Source organism: Camelina sativa, chromosome 7, assembly GCF_000633955.1.
Source record: "Camelina sativa cultivar DH55 chromosome 7, Cs, whole genome shotgun sequence".
Taxonomy (NCBI): Eukaryota; Viridiplantae; Streptophyta; class Magnoliopsida; order Brassicales; family Brassicaceae; genus Camelina; species Camelina sativa.
This window is the reverse complement of record NC_025691.1, coordinates 15,142,996-15,162,781: the sequence shown is the minus strand read 5'-3', so window position 1 is coordinate 15,162,781 and position 19,786 is coordinate 15,142,996. Positions and strand designations below refer to the sequence as shown.

Below are 19,786 nucleotides of genomic sequence, written 5' to 3'. Positions count from 1 at the left end.
TTTTTTAGAACTAATTAATAACTTAAAATTAAATATAAGTAAATAATGTTATAATTTCGAACTTTATGAAATAGATATAGATATATATAATTCAGCAGGTGGCTGATACCTTTTTTCCTGGTTTGTTTGTTGATTGTTAAATATTGGATTCTCAGTTTCTTGGGTGTATAGCCCAGTAGATGGGAGGATTGCCTCACTTAGTGTTTATGACAATATTCATGCATCTCAATTTGTGTTTGTGATACAGATAGAGACAAAGTGTGATCTTGGAATCAAGGCAATGAAGAGGAGGATGTTCTAGAGGCTCGGTTGTTTGTTCTATGCTGCTGTTAGGTTGCTAGAATGGAATGTAGTGGTCTAGAACGGTTGTTTAGGATGCTATCTTATTGCTTTTTGACTTTGTTGGCTATTGGTATTGAATTCATTGGTTATTGGTTATTGTTTCTGTTAGAGTTTCTGATTTATTGTTATTGGTTATTTCCGTTGTATGTTGATTGGGGTTAGGATGTTAATGAGTATGAAATCACTACTTTAATAATATATTTTAAAAAATGGTCAGATCGTTTTAACCTACTAATTCGTAACATAGCATGATCTTTCAGATTTATTAAAGAATCATAAGTAAACTTAAATTATCTATTCATTAGGATGTGACATGTACAAGCAAAGTGTAGATTTTTTTTCATGATTAATTACCTATTAAGACTCTCTATTACATAAAATCTGATCACTCAATTATACAACAACTACCACTATTTATTTCTTTTTTGCACCTCAACGTTTTGTGAAAGTAATTATCTAACCTTTTTATGATAAAAACATTAATAAACTTTCTTTTGTTTTATTTTTGATAAATTTCAAATACTTATTTGAATTAATAGTTTACATTCCTTCACAATATTTGGGAGATGTTTACTGCATGTTGAATATAACTTCTCATAGCATGTATCAAAAAAAATCGCCAATATGGTTTTTGACCCTTTTTTTTCTTTGATAGTAATTATAAGCTAGGTTGAATGGAAAGGGAAACGAATAGGCGGAAGCGAAACGTTTCTAAAAGCAGAAAACGATTTTTAGAAAATTTTAAGAAGTAGAAACACTTTGGAAACATATGTATTTTTTCCCATCTAGTAGCTTTATTAACGATAAATATCTGTATCATTCTTTACAAAAGATTGTAAGAAAAACGAGCATGACTGAAACAAATTATAATCATTCAGGCTGACAATTGCCTGTTTTGCTAGTTTATCAGCATATTAATTTTGCTCTCGATGTCGAAATGTGAAACTCACAGAGTAAGCCGCTTTCCAACACCCTATAGTATCCAAGTAGCGTTTTAGACGAGGGTTTTAGTTCGTTTTATTGACCTGCCACTGAGTTTGGAAAAAAACGTTGGCCTTTAGACTATTTACGAGGAATGCCACTGAGTTTTGGGAAAAAAAAACGGATCAGGTGAAAAAAACACGCATATCCTTTACAGGTCGTGTAAACCTAATGAAAATTTTCTCCTTTTGTGCCATCATCGTTAACGAAACCATTTGAAGAGATTTTGTTCTTCTCTGTGCTTCGTTTCTTGAGATTTACTCCTCCCCTCATGAGAGCATACCATTGTCGCAAAAAAAATCTTCTAAGAGAGGGTCATCAAGCGTATTTACAGAAAATACTAAGAAAAGAACTGGATACATCTTCAAAGAAAAAATTTGTTTAGTCGATGAATTGGCGGAGAAAGGTGAAGACAAGATATGCGATTCAAAATCAGAAGAGGAAACTAGGGATTCAGACAAGAACAAAGCTGGAAAGAAACAACCAGTTCTTGAGACAAATGATGGCCAAGGGAAAAAGAAAAAGAGATATTAGAAGGGTGATGATTTCGATGAGCTGCCAATTTCTTATGGTTCCATGAACATGAAAAATAAGGTAAGATATCTACTTCTATATTGGCCTAACATATCTCAGACTTGAGTATATAGTCATCTTCATCGATCTGCCAATGCGAATCTGCATCTTCATGTGATTACCACTTTAACATATATATACGAATATATGATGGAATCAACATGAAGCCATCTTCAGGCTATCTTTCTAGATTACAAAAGAATTATACACCCCGTGCTAGTCTGGTCATATGAAATGTTAAAATTATAGTCGACGAGAGTGAAGATAAAGTTATTATGGAGTATCAAATAAAATCATGAAGTACATAGACATAGCATTTTCGACTTTTAAAAGTTAGCTACCATATATAACATATTTAAATGGGTCTATGACACTAATATAAATATTATAATCTAACTAGAAGTTCTAGACACCACTTACATATGAACCACTTCACAACCTATATCAACAGATTTCTTCACAGCATCAACCACCAACTGTGTCTTCCTACTGATCTCTGGCCACCTACGATCAGCCTCTGAATCGCCCCGCTTGATTCCTTCAACAAGCCGCGTGAACTCTCTCAGCATCATTGCCTCTTGCGACTCCCCAGTTCCGCCACAATCAAAGGTAACTCTCTTTGGCATTACGTTCCAACCAATGTGCATGTCCACGAACTTAGCACCACTTGTGTACTCGAACCAAGCTATGTCCTCCTTGTAAGGTATCACATAGTCATTCATCTGAAACGAACCTTTTGACCCTGGCATGGTACATTTCGGCATATGGTGTTTTTACAACGATCATTAGTATTTTACGTATCATTATTTTGGTTTGGCTTGGTATACGTTTTTCTAACAAATGTAACAACAAATCTACAATAGATCTTTTATTTTAGTTAATTACATACAATTTTATTCCTTTTAGCTTGGTTTTGGTTTTAAATTTGGTTCAATTCGAGGCTGGATTTGATTTTATTCCCCTAGACTCTTACTATTTCTATTACATCCTATATTATAAAGGCTATGGTAAGAACTAAGAAGTAAGAACCTGAGATAGCTAAGTCAGTCGATAGTTGAGAGAGGAAAGAGCAATGGACGATTGCCATTGCGTTTGTACCAAACTGAAGGGAGGCAGAGCAGGACAAGATAGTCCCAACCGAGTTTGTAGAGATAGAGGAGGGAAGAGCCCTGACAAATATTGGCATTTGGTAAGACATAGCCCATAGAGCTGCACCTATAGGGTACCCAAGCTCTCCAATAGCTCCGGCCAAACCCATAGCTTCTTTATTCAGTTGCTCTGATACCGGAGTTGTCATCGTAGTATACATCTACAATATATATAATTATTTTGTCACACTTTAAGGATTAGTGATTAATAAAACATTTTAAATAAAAGTAAAATATTTTTTGTACTAATTTGCAATATATTGATTATTGATTAAAAGAACAAAGTGCTTACGTGGCGAACATCTCCAAGCAATCCAGAATCAAACATCGTTTCTTTAATCTTAGCCGTCCGTTGATGATGCAACCAAACCGTACCGTCCATAAACTGAACACCGTTACATTCACACGCCTCCACGATCTTGTCCAGCTCCGTCGCATCTTGAGCCGGTGGTTTCTCAACAAGAACATGCTTCTTCTTCTCCGCCGCTGTCACTGCCCATTTCCCTCGCTGCGTTACCGGTATCGTCAAGTACACTGCGTCCACGTTTGCATCGTTGAGCAGTTCTTGGTAGCTTCCGTATATAGTGACGTTCTCCGGCGATAAATTGTTGGCGGCGGCGAAGGATTTTGCGGTTTCGAGACATGGATCACTGATTGCGATGATGACGGCGTTTGAGGATTGTGTTACTGTTCTGACGAACTTTGATGCGTATTTGATGCAACCAAGAAGACCAAAACACACCGTTTTGTTGTTAGCCATTGTTGAGTCTTTTTTTTTTTTTTGCCAATGTTGTCAGCCATTAATGGTTGAGTTGTGTTCTAATGAAAGTGATGAGATTTGTGTTTTTCACGTGGCAAATCATATGCCTTAGATATGAGTTATCTTCTTCGATTTATTATTTTTTCTTTCACGTGACAAAAAAAAACAAAAAAAATCTGATGTTTCATTAAATAAAAGATGCATTATTTGTTGACCTTTAATTTATAAATACTTTAGCGTAGTTAGCACAGATTTAATAATCCATACAAACTACGACAAAAATTAATTAAAACACACACAAAGCGGATACATAGCATATAAGTCTTAAAGCTTCGAACTAACGTGTTTAACATTCTTTGGATGGACTTTCTTGGAACCGGCATCGTCCTCCTTGACTACCAAGGCCTTAGCATTGTCTCTCAACTTAGACTTGAGGATCTTACCATTGCTGTTCTTTGGCAAATCTTGAAAGAACACTACCTTTCTTGGACACGTAAAATGCGGCATATTATCACGGCAATACTTAATGAGATCTCCTTCATTGGTCACCAATTCTTCTTCACTCTTCTTTAGAACAACAAAGGCACACGGGGTTTCACCCCACAGAGGATGAGGCATGGCCACCACAGCGGCCTCGAGCACTTTTGGATGCATGTAAAGAACTTTTTCGACCTCAATACTGCTGATGTTTTCACCTCCTGAGATAATGATGTCTTTGGATCGATCTTTGATCTCTACATGTCCATCAGGATGAATAACACCTATGTCTCCAGTGTTGAGCCATCCGTCTTTAAACGCTTCAGATGTTGCTTTAGGGTTCTTTAGATACCCTATCATTAAGTTGCTTCCTTTAATGACAATTTCTCCCATTGTCTTCCCGTCGCGTAGTACACTCTCTAGAGTTTCGGTGTTCTTCACATCAGCGTCATCTAGGGCTATGCTCCTTACCCCTTGCCTTGCTTTCAACTGCATCTGTTGATGCTCTGGTAGTCTGTTTAGAATTTGCATATAATTTTTTCTTATTTTTAACATGTTTGTTGTGGAAAGTTTCTTCAACACCGTTATTTATAAGATTGTAGTATATATATGTAAAACTTAAAATGGTGACTATTACCTGTTCCACTCGTCTTGCCACTCACAAAAGAGAACCGGGCCGGTGGCCTCCGTAAGCCCATAGCCATGCATCACTTGAAACCCCAGCTGTTCAATTATCTTCAAAATGATAGCCGGGGGCGAAGATCCTCCGGTCAGCACCTGAACCGGCTGGGACTTGTGTGACTGGTCTGTTCGACCTCCTTCAAGGAGAAATCTGAAGACCGTAGGAACACATGATATGTGCGTCACACTATGTAATTCAATATTCTTGTAGATCTCTTGAGCATTCACATGTCTCATGCATACATTAGTACCACCACGTGCAGCAACGGACCATGTGTGTGTCCATCCATTGCAATGAAACATAGGTAGTGTCCATAGGTAGATTGGGAAAATCCCCATTGGCCAGCCAATAATCGAGCCTAAAGCGCTCAAATAGGCCCCTCGATGGCTGATCACCACACCTTTTGGGTCGGCAGTGGTACCCGACGTGTAGTTCAAAGAGATAGGGTCATTCTCGTTGCGGACAAGGAAGGTACTTGCTAACAGGAAGGGCGTAGGTTTTCCTTTTTGGATGAGACCTTCGTAGTCTAACTTCTTGGAGGAAGGATTTGTAGTGGAATCAAACTCGTTAATTAATATTACCAGCGGATGAGGTTGTGAATCGTGAAAGGGTAAGAGACGAAGGACTTCCCGGGTCAAAGAGGCAAACTCGTGGTCCACAAATAAGATCTTTGGCTGGGCGTGGCGGAGGATGATGGCTATGGTTTTAGCGTCAAGACGGGTGTTAATAGGGTTAAGTACGGCTCCGGTCATGGGAACGCTAAAATGCATCTCGTACATGGCAGGTACGTTTGGGGCAATAATCGAGACCTATACATAAATTTATCACATACGTTAAAAGTAGATAAATAATTCATTAAGGTCAAAAATATCATCCTCAAAAAAAATTAAGGATCGTACAAGCAATTTTTATAAATGCATCACTAAAGATAAAACGAGAGAACAAAAAGTAAAAAAAAAAATAAAGTCATATATGATTCATATGTGGATCATTATCGTCATGGCATCGTAATGTCGTATGCATATTTGCATGAAAAGGCAAATCAAAAATTCTTACGACGTCGTTACGGGTGATGTTAAGAGAGAGGAGAGAAGCAGCGAGTCGACAGCAACGGTCGTAGGTCTGATGCCAAGTGAATCGAGTTTTTCCATAGATTATGGAAGTTCGATTAGCATAACACTCGGAAGCTCCTTCAAGAACGTTAGGGGAGTTAGAGGAACGATGTTTGCTTCACATAACGCCAATTTATCCATCTTTGTTTGTGTGTATGAGTAAATAAGGAATATGCAAATCCATATTATATATACAAGATTATGAGAGTCTTCAAAACATAGACGATAGTGATAGATAACAAAATTTTATATATAGGAACGATTGTATGCTGGTCATGCCTAAAGTTTTGGAAGCTGTCATAGAAAACATCTAAAGCTAGCTCTCACATGATATTAGCAGCCAGGACCTACCTTTAGGAGGAAGGGAATATTGTAGAAGTCGTACTAGACAATTTGCTGCCAAACAAGAAAAATAAGACTACTAAATTCGTTTATTTATAGAGTTCGGGCAGCTATCAGGTCAGAAAGAATCCAGGATAATAGTTCAAGCCTACCTATATATGTTTACATTTTTAAAAAAGGAAAGCCAGACAATAGAGTATTTAACAAGGACCACCCAAGTTTATTGTATTAATTGTTTAAAGACATAAGGTACGAGAAGTCGTTCAAATTGTATACTGGCCATTCATATTCACTACTGTTTTCATTGTTCACATGCGTTTGTAATCAAATAAATGGATTGTTCTCGACAGATTAGTTGTCTGTAACCAAAAAATTTGGTTAGTATTTTAATATCTTCGCTAACTTTGATGTACTAATATTAGGAGGAAAAAATCTAACAGGGATTAGAAAACGATCCCGCAAACGCTGTTGGAAGACATCTTCATACATTAAAGCATTAGTCAGACAAACGTAATTAGGTTCATAAACGTTTAATATCTCCATCTTCCATCTACATCTTTCAAGCTAGATTGACAAATTCTATCTTTACTTCTTGATACGGTGTTGTAGCTTAGTTAAGCTGCGAAATTATTAGGCTAAGGACCGACTTTGTAATTAGGAAACTTAACATATGTCGTTTAGATTAAACCTCATCTCTTGTAGTATATATATCTCTCTTAACATCAATAAAGATTCAAGCTTTCTCTCAACTTTGGCAGAAATATATAATAAAGCTACCATGAGGCATGAACCACATCATATGTATAAAAATATCTTCTTTAGAGAAGTAAAGATAATGATGTATCCATAACTAAAACAAACACATTAATGAGATTGATCATGGAAAAATCAGAGAGTTGCAAAAAATGTTAAAATCATCAAATCTTTGAAAGATGAAATGTACTCTATAGCTTTGAATCAAATAATTAGCTTCAATTTAGAGTACTATCTTCTTTTTTATTCTCTGTTTCTTATCTTCACCTTAATCAAAGGAAACGGCGTTATCTTTTTTGTAAGTTTTTCTTTTTTACCCTCATGTGATTCCAAAATCCATTCTAACGTTTTCTTGTTATTGCTCATTAATCAATTTTCATACTTCCTAGTTCATAATCACAAAAGAGATAGAAGCTTGTGATAGAGCTAGAGCTATTAGCTCAATCGAGTTTTCAACATCGGGTTTACTATTGTTTTAGTATTAGAAGTGAAGAATACAAATATCAACAAGCACATATAGATATTAAACAAGGCGAGCATGCTGGCAATTCATTCACCAGCGAACTTTTTTTTTATTATTAAATCAGAAATATAAACATTACAATAAAAGTGATAAAGGCGAAATTCCAGATCTGACGGTGGGACACCGACGGTTTGGCCTCTCGCCGTTGTCGAGAACATCTTCTTTCTCCCCCCTCTTCCTTTCTAGATGATGGATCTGAATGCTCAACCACCCTCTTCCGTTCCTCCAGACCCGGATTTATCGAATGTCTCCGCACAACTTCTCACCTCCCCGACCAGTTCAAAGGCCCTACCTGATACGACTTCAAAGGGAGATTCATCCTCTGTCCTTGCTCAAGAAGATAAGGATACCTCACAACCAGCTCTGATTTCTCAGATCTCTCCAGTCTCCGAACAAGGAGTTCGAAATTCTCCACCTGTTATTGACGACACTCAGCTAGTGTGGGCAGAACGTTTCAACTCCTCTCTGCGTAATCTCACTAAGGCAGCTCAGCCGACCTTCACTGAAGATGGAACCCCAAAAGTCAGAGCTCCAGCTTCTGTCATTCTCCGTGCCTTAGACACATGGAAAGACCACATTGTGGCTCACTTTCACAGGAATCCTCCTCCACTAGATAAAATCTTTGTTGACCTTAACCCCATTTGGGGCAAAGATGGTAGAATCAACATCAGATGCCTCCCAAATGGCATTGTTCTTATCTACATCCCATCCGAGCAAACTAGGAAATGGGTCTTAGAGGTTGGGTGTTTGCAAGCGGGTAACTGCCTCTTCACGGTTACAGCTTGGTCTCCAACAGCTTCCTTAACTCCATTAAAACTTGTTTCACTTCCAATTTGGGTCATATTGAAGGACGTTCCACCTCAATTATACTCTCTCCCTGGATTAAGTACCATAGCCTCGGGCATTGGTGAACCACTCTACACAGAAAAACATCAACTACCTCCGCTTGCAGCTGACACTCGAATTAAGGTGGAGATCCTCCTCAAGAAAGTTCGGCCTCAATCTGTGTTAGTAAGTGATGATGAAGGCAATGAAGTCAGGATTTGGGTGGAATATCCTCGACTGCCTCCAAAATGTGATTATTGTAAGGAATTTGGACATCTTTACCATATATGTCCTTCTGCTCCAGACATTGTTCCTCCTCCTACAGTGAATCCATTAAATACACAAGGAACTGCCATCAGCAATACTGACTCTACCAAACTTCACACTTCCCAAAAGTGGCAAATCAAAGGTCCGACAGGACTCGCAAATACACGTCATGCCTCCCAAATTGTTCAAAATGCTCAGACATCGGTCCCTGCTACGCAGTTAACTCTAGCTGCAGCCCCTACAGCTGCTACCCATCGTTATTTTGACTCACCAACATCAGATTCTCCCAGTGATTGGCAGGTGGTTAGTGGAAAATCAAGGAAATCCAAAATAAATCAGCAACTTGGTCCTGACCAACTTCCTCCGGAATGTTCCAAAGCATCACAGATTGCAGAGGAGAAGAGAGCTCCTCAAAAAGGTCAGAATAACAACATAACCAGTTCATCCTCTTCCCCAACACAACCTGCAAAAAATTCCCCTTCGACTGCAACAGTAGAGACTGTGAAAGAGAAAAATTCAGTAGTCTTGGTATCCTTAGCTACTAGAAAGGCCAAAGCTTCTGGTATTGCTGAGAATCATAAAGGTATTACTTCCAGGAAATCTAACCCAAAATCTGGTAAGAACAACACTAGTGGGCGTTTATCCTTCAAAGGACGCCCCCACCACCATGCTTGAAAGCATAGCTTTCAACCTTTTGCCCTTTTTGATGATGATAAAAGTTTTTTGTTATAATATTCGGGGTTTAAATACTATACATCGCCAACGTGAGCTCAAGAATTGGATTCGGTCTAATAGGCTTTCAATAGGAGGCATTTTGGAAACTCATGTTCAGCAAGAGAATGCTGCATCGATTTTGGCTTCAAATTTTCCAGGTTGGAAATATGATTTCAACTACTCTACTGAAGCACTAAATGGAAGAATCTAGATTGTCTGGGGTCTTCGATCCTGCTACAAACCAATCCTTCACAATTACCTTTGTGTATGCACGCAACTGTATGCTAGCTCGAAGAGATCTTTGGTCCACTTTAGAGGAGATACATCAACATAGTATGCTCAGAACACTACCTTGGCTGCTCCTTGGGGATTTTAACCAAATACTCCATGCCGAAGACCATTACTCTCTACACCCGTACCCTCTTCCGATACAAGGAATGTCAGAGTTCAAACTCTGCATTGACAACTGTGAGCTCTCGGAGATGTCGGGTAGAGGATTAGCACACACTTGGTATAATGGTCAATCACTCAACCCAATCACCCGCAAACTTGATAGGGCTTTAGCAAATGAAGCATGGTTGATTGAGTATCAGCAGTCTACTGCTCTTTTTGATGCTCCTGGTGGATCTAACCACTCTCCAATTGTTGTTGCAACTTCTGAGGAGTCAGAAAGAAGGAAAGTCCCTTTCAAATTCTATACCTTCTTCACTACTCATCCAGAATATCCGAGCCTAGTAGAATCTGCTTGGCACTCACCAACAGTTCAAGGCTCTGCAATGTATAACCTCTGTCAGAAGCTCAAAGCGGTAAAATTTGGCTGCAAGGTTTTTAACAGAAATGCATTCAGCAATATTCAAGCTAGAGCTGCCGAAGCTCATGCCAATCTCTCTCAACTCCAAGCCCAGATTCTCACAAGCCCTTCAACTGCTTTATTTGAAAGTGAGAGGGAGGCTAGAAGAAAATGACTTATTCTATCAACTGCAGAGGAAACCTTTCTTAGGGAGAAATCCAGAATTCGCTGCTGTACTGAAGGAGACTCAAACACTAAATTCTTCCATAATTCAGTCAAGGCTCACCAAATAAGGAATAAAATCTGCTCGTTTATTACGGAAGATGAAGATAGGATCACAGATCAGGACACTTTAAAGGAGATGATTATCGGTTACTATCAGCTTCTTCTTGGAATAAAAAACTCATCAGTGCTTCCCCAATCCATTGAGAGACTCAACGAACGGTTGATATGTACGGCTGATATGTCAACCAAGCTTTCTACAATTCCCGCAAGTGAAGAAGTTACCTCAACTCTCTTCTCCTTACCTAGAAGCAAGGCACCAAGACCTGATGGATTTACGGTTGAATTCTTCATTAACTTTTGGGGAGTTGTTGGTCCTACCTTCATAGAAGCAGTTCTAGAGTTTTTCAAGACTGGGAGGCTACTTAAGCAAGTTAACGCAACTATTCTTGCACTTATCCCCAAGACTACAACTGCTGAAAAGCTCTTTGAATTCTGACCTATCTCTTGCTGCAAAACCATCTACAAGGTCATTTCCAGAATCTTGGCAAAGAGACTCAAACTGATTACGGGTGCAGCAGTTCAACAAAATCAGGTAGCGTTCATTCCAGGCAGGCTCCTATGTGAAAATGTTTTATTAGCTTCTGAGCTTGTTACAGATTTCAACACGGATGGACCTGTTTCCAGAGGCTGCTTACAAATTGATTTATCAAAAGCTTTTGATAATATTGATTGGGATTTCCTAGAAAACATTCTAAGAGCACTAGAACTGCCCACCATGTTCATTAAGTGGATAACTGCATGCTTCACTACTCCGTCCTACTCGGTTGATTTTAATGGTGAATTGATAGGATACTTTCCTGGTAAGAAATGCCTTAGGCAAGGAGACTCAATCTCGGCTCCCCTCTTCACACTAGTAATGGACATTCTCTCCAAGCAGCTTGATGAAGCAGTGGTGTTAAACAGGTTTCAACCTCATCCAAAGTGTGCTGATCCACTAATTACACACCTGAGTTTTGCGGATAACATCCTGGTTTTCGTCGATGGCAATGAATCCTCTCTAGTCACCATCCTTGATGTCTTGGCTCAGTTTAAGATGGCTTCGGGTCTTGAAATAAACTTTACAAAAACTTGTCTCTTCCTTGATGGAAACAATAGAGACCATATCAGACACTTGGCTCAAAGACATAATCTCATTCACGGGTCGCTTCCAGTTCGATACCTTGGAGTTCCGTTACTACCAAACAAGCTTAACTCAACGGATTATCAGCCTCTTATAGACAAAGTCAAGGGACGCATTTCCTCTTGGACAAATCGACACTTATCATTTGCGGGAAGACTGCAGCTCCTACACTCGGTAATTAATAGTACCATCAACTTCTGGGCATCAATATTTATGCTTCCCAACCAACTGCTTACAAACTCTTGAGCAAATCTGTAGTGCCTTCCTGTGGAAAGGTGTTGCATCCTCTGCTAGGGACGTAGTTTGCACACCTAAAGCGGTTGGAGGAATGGGTCTAAAATGATTGACCGATTAGAATCAGTTATTTGGGCTCAAGTTAATTTGGTTACTATTCTCTCAAGCAGGCTCTTTATGGGTTTCATGGGTAAAAAAGCACCTGATCAGAGGAAGAAATTTTTGGGATACAGATTTCAGTACTTCAGGAAGCTGGTTATGGAGACAACCCGCTAAGAGCTTTAGCTCGACCATATATTTCCTGCAATATTATCTCTGGCATCAATGCTCTCTTCTGGCACGACAACTGGACTGGATTGGGACCGCTTATTGATATCATAGGTAGCTCTGGACCACGTGTTACAGGGATTGGGATTCTATCCACAGTCAAACAGGCTTCACAAAATGGAGTATGGTTAATTCCAAGGGGGAGGCACCAACTAGTACAGCTTCTGAGATCTTGCCTTATGACCCACAATCCGCCTACAGAAGACACTTTGGAGGATGTTTTTCAGTGGAAGTTAACTCCAGATCAAACTCAAGGTAAATTCTCTTCCATGCAGCTTTGGCGACATCTTCACCCTCCAGGACCATCGGTACCATGACAACATCAGGTATGGTTCAAAGAGTGTATCCCAAAAATGACCTTCATGACCTGGCTGACAGTTTTAAACAGACTAACAACAAGAGACCGATTAAGGAGATGAAATTTTCATATTCAAATCCCAGCCTCCTGTCTACTGTGTGTATCCGGTGATGAGTCAAGGGATCATTTGTTCTTCCAATGTCTTCTCAGATCTTTGGTCAGATTTTTTACTCACTTATCTCCACTGGATAAAGAGGCCAACCACAAACAGGAGGCTAAATGCAATTTGCTGGTTGATTCTCCAAGCGCTAATTTACAATATATGGAAGGAACACAATGCACGCCTACACACTCCAACCTTCCGAAACCAAACTCAGCTCAAGCGAGAGATTCATCAATTACTAAGAAGGAGGTTAATTGCCCTGGACAGAAACTTAACCACGACAACTCAACAGCAAGACTCCTACCTAACTTTATGGTTCACTCATTTCCACTTGTCCTGAAAAAGCTTTTTTTTCTCCTACTTTAAAGCCTCTGTTTCGGCTATCTTCCAAGCTTTCACAGTGCATCTCGCACAATTGTAAACTTTCTCTAATATATATATAAACCGATATCAAAAAAAAAAAAGAAAAAAAATTAAACAAGGCGAAAACATGAAGAATTCAAATTCAAGAACTCATAGAAAGAAAACGCTCCTCCTTCTCTCTTCTCCAGATCTAAAAACTAAAAATCTCTGATTGTCTCTCCGGCATGCCCTTCCGGCGCCGGTGAGGGCCCTCTCTTCTTTAGCTAGCTCTTCAGTAGGTGTCCCTCCGTCAACTTTTCGTCTCCAGTAGTATTGGAGTCCCTCCAATCAGATCTTGTCTCATGTTGGTGGTTCGAAGTGAGTCTGTCACGTTTGCAACGAAGAAGTGCTTGGGTGTGGCCGCTGGTGGTGACTCGATTTGTTTGCTTGAGGACGCCAGCAAGTCGACGATCTCTCCGGTGGATCTGGTATGGTGTCTCTTCGTTTGGCGCGTCTTCTCTCCTATGGGATGGTGTGGCTTTGGGAGCGTTGAGGATTTGGGCTTCTCTTCTTGGTTAAGTTCCAGAAGTCGTCTCACGGTGTGTTTGTCACCGGATCTGTCGATTTCTTCCTCCTCCGGTCAGGTTGGTGCTTTGCTCGGAGTTTGGGACTGTTTGTCGGTTGGTCGGGCTAGCTCTTAATTGCAGGTCTTGGATCTACTTAAGGAAGAAAGTAGTGAGTAGGTCTCTTCTCAGATAGCTGAGGTGTGGTATATTCTCCAATTTTATGCAGTTGTGACTCCAGTATGGGTGGTCGAGAATCTTCTGGTCAAGTCGCGCTTGGTAGAAGATGCCAGTAAGTTCGCGGTGAAGCTCTCTCTTGGCTCATCCACTCAATCGGGGTTGCGGCTGCGGTGGAAGTCAGTGGCTGAATGGTGGGTTTGCTATTTAGTTTAGGTGGTTAACTGTAGATCCTTCGGGATCTTAGAAGGCGGTTGTAGGTTCAGGGTTATGGGGGTCGTTTGAGTCACTTCCTTTTGTAAACTGCCGCTGTACTTGGAAAAAGGTGTTAGATTCTGATGTGGTTAGATTGATAGATACGGGATTTAACTTCGCGGAACCGTGTTATCGGATGCTTGAGCATAATGGAAGATCTATAACGGGTCAGGCTGGACATCAGAGAGGAATCAAAGATAGAATTTGGATACTTCTGTCATTGGTCATGATCTAGTGTCTTTGCCGCAAAGTCGTGGGTCTTGTATCCACCTGTATTAATGCATCGAGTTTTTTTTCTGGTCATTCAGCAGGGTCTGATCTCTTTTTTTTAAGATGACAAAGACTTTCGTTTTCTCTTTTTGTAATCTGTTGGATTTTTGTAATTTCTAAGGCTTCCCATTTTTTTGAAAGGCCAAATATTATTAATAAAACTATCTATTTAAAAAAAAAAAAATAAATAAACAACTGATAGTAAATGAAAGAGGTAAAAAATCTAACTAAGTGAATGTAAACACCAATAAATTTAGTTTTAAGCATCTACGTTACACCAATGATTTCAGAAATTCATATAAATATTTTTAAAAGAATTGTCAAAAAAAATTTATGGCATAGTATATCGGAATTACGTATCTAATTACTTTCGATTCTCTTTTAATTTTTCTCCAATAAAAAAAAAAGCAAACTTTTTTTTTAGTACTAAAGCTGTAGGGGTAATTTAGTCATTTACAATTATGAAACATGAAACGTAAAAGTAACCAAATCGTTTATATATCAAAAAGATTCATCAGATCACTCTGTTACTCGTTCTGTTTTATCATTTATCTCTTTCTCTCTCGACTCCAAGATTTTCTCGAGAAAATAAATCCACGAAAAAAGATGACTTCTCGTCGTGAAAACGAAGCTTTTTCTTCATACCCACCACCACCACTCACCTCATCTCGTATCTACATCGGAACCCAAGCAAGAGAGATCCTCGCAACACGTGACATCAAAGGAATCACAAACCTCATCACTACCCTCTGTTACGGTAAAGAAACAGAGCAATCATCTTCATCTCCGAAGCTTCTCTACGAAATCTTCAAGCACCATTTCCCAAACATCTTAGCCGTGAAGCTCCTCCAAATCTACAGGTTCGGTGCCGATACAACAACCCCAAAGATTCGATCTTTCTCACTCTTTCTCCTCGATTCACTTCTCATGGATCTCGACGACTCAAGGGTCGGTTTGAAAACAGAGTCTTTGAACGACATCAAAACCCATTTGAATGCTTGTCTTTACGAGCGAGAAGCTTCGGATGAAGACTTCAAACTCCTCTCAAGAATCGTATCTCGTGTCGCTGTTGATGTTTTCATAGGAAGCAACCCTTGGGAAGAGCTCTGTATTTACATTCTCTCGCTAGATGGGAATAAAAAAGCTCTTTTGATGTTCAGTGATTTGCCAATTCTTCTTGATGATGAGTTCTTGATGCCGTTGTTGGACAATGGTCTTGGTTTAAAGATCGTTAACGTGTTGTTGATGAATCAAGATTGCGATGATGAAGAGGAGTGGTGTTTAGCTTTGGAAGCTGCGTTTGGTTTGATTCTTCAGCTTGTGACTGTGAAGAGGGAGAGTTTGGTTTGGGATTTGGTTTACGCGATTTTGAAATCGGTTTGGGAGATGGTTAACGTGAAGAGAAGAGAGATCGTTGTGCGTAAAAGTTTCGTTAGGGTTGCAAGGATAGTGGGAAGAGAAGCTTTGAGGTTCCGTGAGGCTGAGTATGAAGTTTTGTCACGTTTAGGTTTTATGATACAGAGGATGAGTGGAGTTAGTGATGTTACGTTGATGATGGTGACTATGATTCATGAAGTTCTTGAGAGGTATTACATGGGAGGTCAACCGTTTCATACTGGTTTGCTTAACCAGTTCCTGTAATTGGTTTTTTTCTTTAGTGACGAGTCTTGGTTTAATTTTGTGGACGACATGTACATATAAGTTCGTTTCTTTATGATCTATTCATGTTGGTATGGATTTCGTTTCTGATTCACTGATTATGCTTGTGAATTTCTAGTCCATTAATGAAGTTGGAGTTGAATATATCATAATGTTTGTTTTGAGACAAACTGATGGAAACGTTGTGAATTCATTTTGTAGTTTGTCACGTATACGCCATAACGGATGCTGTTGTAAATTAAATAGAGCAAGAGTACCATCGTGAATCAGTCACAAACTTATCGTCATAAATGATAAATCTATCTATAAGAAATGAATGCAAAATTCCAATTTGTGATGGAAATTGTGGAGTTTCTGAAAAAATATTTTTTTTTCCAATAAACACAATTTATTCATAATGGACAAGTTCTGAATTAAAGTCTTATCCTATAGGTTCAATTAGTGGCAAGAAAATTCTAACTTGTTTTCTTCAAGCAAGCTAGAACTCTCTTGTATCAATTGAGTTTTTTTTCTTCTCAAATAATCAATAAAGAAAGCTGTTTTTTGAACCATAAATCAATTCCGGTTTACTATGTGTGATTCGTTTGTACATCCTTCAATTCATATCTTGGATGCAGTGTGAGCTAGTTTGTTTGAAATCGTAGTTTAAGGCGTGCTTGTAGGTCTTTAGGTGGTTTAGGCGCTTCCTCATCAGATTGTAAGTACGGCTGAGCCACATTGTCCGCCACTCCGAGGCTGGTGCCTTATGTTCATCTTGGTTAATTGTCAAGGTTTGGTCGGTGCAAAGACTTTTACATTAACCGTTAGAAAATTCATTGATATCGACATTGTCGTTTTTGAAAGATGGTTAGGAATTTTTATGCTTTGTCAAACATAACCGTTAGAAAATTCATATTTCTAGGTTTTTATCCTTTTTCTTGTTCGGTTTTGACAGTGCCAGTCTGGTATTTACTAGTGCCCTAGGCAGAACTTAAAAGGGAGTGTTGCAGTTTTAGTACATTTTGGGAAAGATATTAAGTTTTTAATACGTTTATTATTTAAAATAACAAAAATGGGTGGTGAGAGAGAGAGTGAGAAAGTGTGTGAGTGTGTTAGTTGGTGAGAGAGAGAGTAAGAGAGAGTGATGAGAAAGTGAGAGGGTGAGAGTGTAATAGTGAGAGAAATGTGGGAATCGTGAGAGTGATGTAAGAGTGAATAAAAAAAATATTTTTACTATTTTATTTTTATTCATTTTTATTATTTTTTTCTATTTTCTTTATTATAATTATTCAAATAACTGTTAATGTAATAAAAAAAAATTATATACAAAAAATCTATGTTTTTTTCTTTATAATTTGATATTTTATTATAGGCATTTTATTTTATTATTATTTTTTTATATATCACAACTGAAATATATGATTGTTCTATATACATTTGTTGATGGATGGTTGTTAATCCGTACACTGGATTGTTTTGATCACTAAACGTTTATGGCTGGATGGTTTTATCTGTACACGTTTATGGCTGGATGATTATTATACATGTTTTTTTTTGTTGGAATTGATCTGTACACGTTTATGTCTGGATCGTTTTGTTAGAACTGATATATTTAACAATCCAGTGTACGGATTAAAAATCTTTCAACAATAAATATTAATAGAACAGTAATATATATATCAGTTGTGATATAAAAATATTTAAAATAATAAAACAAAATGCATATCCAACTATAAAAAAAACTTATGTTTTTTTTTATATCTGACAAAAGTTTAGAAAAAATATATCTTACCAAATATATGTATAACAAAATAAAAGAGAATATGTATAAACAAAAAAAATAGTTTTTTTTTGCTTTCTCTCTCCTCTAATACACACGCTCATATTTCTAAAAAAATAGTTTTTTTGCTTTCTCTCTCCTCTAATACACACGCTCATATTTCTCTCACACCATCTCTCACAGCCATGATGGTCTCCCTACCTCTCACACCCATAGTAGTCCCACCACTCCTTTTTCTATCTCTCACCAGTGGTCCACATCTAATTATCTTATTATGAATAGTGAACGTAATATATTTTCAATTATGTTTTAAAAACATACTAAAACTACAATTATCCCAACTTAAAAACATGCCCTTTTAAATATTAACCAAAAATTATAACCAATAGTATATAAGACTTTATACTTAATGTTTTGAAATTGTATTAACACAAACCAAAGCCAAAGCATTAGTTTTGATGAAAAGGTTTATCTAATAGTTTAACAAAGCAAACAATTAACCTCAAAAGGAAAAAAGTCAATACCAAAACTAACAATTAACCTCAAAAACTATGATTTGCACTTATATTAAAGTCCACATTTTTATAAAAGTCTTTAGATGTATATAAAAACTCTATAAAAACATTTACAAAAAATGACCTAAGTTTTTTTATGCCCTAATCCTTTGCTTCAGTTGTTTGTCCCATGGGTCGGCCCTGGGTTTTGACAATATAATCTCTCTTGTAAGACATATTTCTTTATATTCTCTACACAAGCTCCCATCTCTTGATACAATAGTTTGTCTCCAGCAATGTAATCGAGAGAGGTTGATGCTTTGGCAAAGCAAATCCTCCAACTTCTTGTATCAAAATCCGGTTTAGCATCAATTAAAAATTTCAGTTTGCACAAAAAATAAGTTGGTAGAAGAATAATATAATAAATCCATTTACAGTAAAACCTCAATTAATTAATAATGTTGGGACCATGACATTTTCTCAATTTATAGTGATATTAATTTATCTATAGTAATATTGATTTTATAGTGAAAATAAATAATTATTAATTTCTAGATATATTTCTAATTTTAAAATTTTTAAAATTATGAATTGACACAATTTTAGCAAAATATGATTAGATTTTTGGATGTTGTAAATTTTATGTTTTAGAATTGACAATAAATTACGAATACTATAGAGTATAGACAAATTCATTTCTACACATGACATACATAAATTCAAAATTATGAATAACAATAGCAGTTGTCATACCTTAATAGCTTATATAAAACTATCAAAATGATGATACATATGTATGAATTGAATACTTTAAAAAGTTAGCTATTTTTATGTTGTTATAGAGTATTTTATACCATTATAGTTTTAAAAAGCAACCTAACAATTGTATTACAAATATGAGCTTTAGAAGAAAATTTGAAGTTTTAAAACATACATTATCAATTATATCAATATATATATATATATATATATATGAATTTACATGATTATTAATTTATGATATTATTGGAACCATATTTTATACCGAGATTTTAAAAAAATTATTATCTTATTATCTTATCAAATTTTATTATTTTTTATACTGGCCCAACTTGATATTAACAAAATTTATTAATTTATAATATTTATTAATTTATAGAGTATTAATTTATAAATATTTTACTTTATTGGAATTAGTACTACATTTAAAAAAAGAAAAAAAAAGTATTATTCCGAACGTCCTAATTTAAAAAGAGAAAAATATAAGCTACTTATTATTATTTTTTTTTGTAAAATTGACCAAAAAAAAACAACATTAATTTTTAGTTTTTTCTTTATGTAAATTCTCTTACATTAGTCTTCCTGCGGAAACCATAGTTTAGCTCATTCTAATATCTTCTAGAATCATCTTCTCACTCTCCATCTGTCTTCTTCATCAGTCCATCTCCAACACAAACTTCATAACTTTTCACTCAAAAATCAAATCCTTAACCCAAAAAAATCAACAATGTTCGGCGTCGTCTTCCCAAATCGAAGTTTCCCAGTCGACATCTCAACCTTCACTCAAATCGA

The 19,786-nt window shown here is 37.2% G+C and overlaps 2 protein-coding genes and 1 pseudogene across 2 annotated transcripts; 1 reads left to right on the top strand and 2 right to left on the bottom strand.

Moving 5' to 3' along the window:
- On the bottom strand, positions 2,156-3,847 carry LOC104701202 (uncharacterized oxidoreductase At4g09670-like). Its single transcript, XM_010416850.2, has 3 exons — positions 3,337-3,847; positions 2,926-3,205; positions 2,156-2,638 (listed from the first exon to the last, which is right to left on the bottom strand). Exons 1-3 carry the CDS (start codon positions 3,802-3,804, stop codon positions 2,313-2,315), a joined length of 1,074 nt encoding a protein of 357 aa, XP_010415152.1. The 5' UTR covers positions 3,805-3,847; the 3' UTR covers positions 2,156-2,312.
- On the bottom strand, positions 3,988-6,297 carry LOC104701201 (annotated as a pseudogene).
- Positions 14,930-16,040, top strand: LOC104701200. Its single transcript, XM_010416849.1, has 2 exons — positions 14,930-15,910; positions 16,029-16,040. Exons 1-2 carry the CDS (start codon positions 14,930-14,932, stop codon positions 16,038-16,040), a joined length of 993 nt encoding a protein of 330 aa, XP_010415151.1.

What these genes read in the sequence shown, in the direction of transcription:
- LOC104701202 (XM_010416850.2), bottom strand. Translation starts at nt 3,804, where the DNA reads ATGGCTAACAACAAAACGGTGTGTTTTGGTCTTCTTGGTTGCATCAAA. An exon ending in TGCTTGGAGATGTTCGCCAC is followed by an intron (nt 3,206 to 3,336) that starts GTAAGCACTTTG and finishes TATATATTGTAG; the next exon opens with ATGTATACTACGATGACAAC. An exon ending in GACTGACTTAGCTATCTCAG is followed by an intron (nt 2,639 to 2,925) that starts GTTCTTACTTCT and finishes GTACCATGCCAG; the next exon opens with GGTCAAAAGGTTCGTTTCAG.
- LOC104701200 (XM_010416849.1), top strand. Translation starts at nt 14,930, where the DNA reads ATGACTTCTCGTCGTGAAAACGAAGCTTTTTCTTCATACCCACCACCA.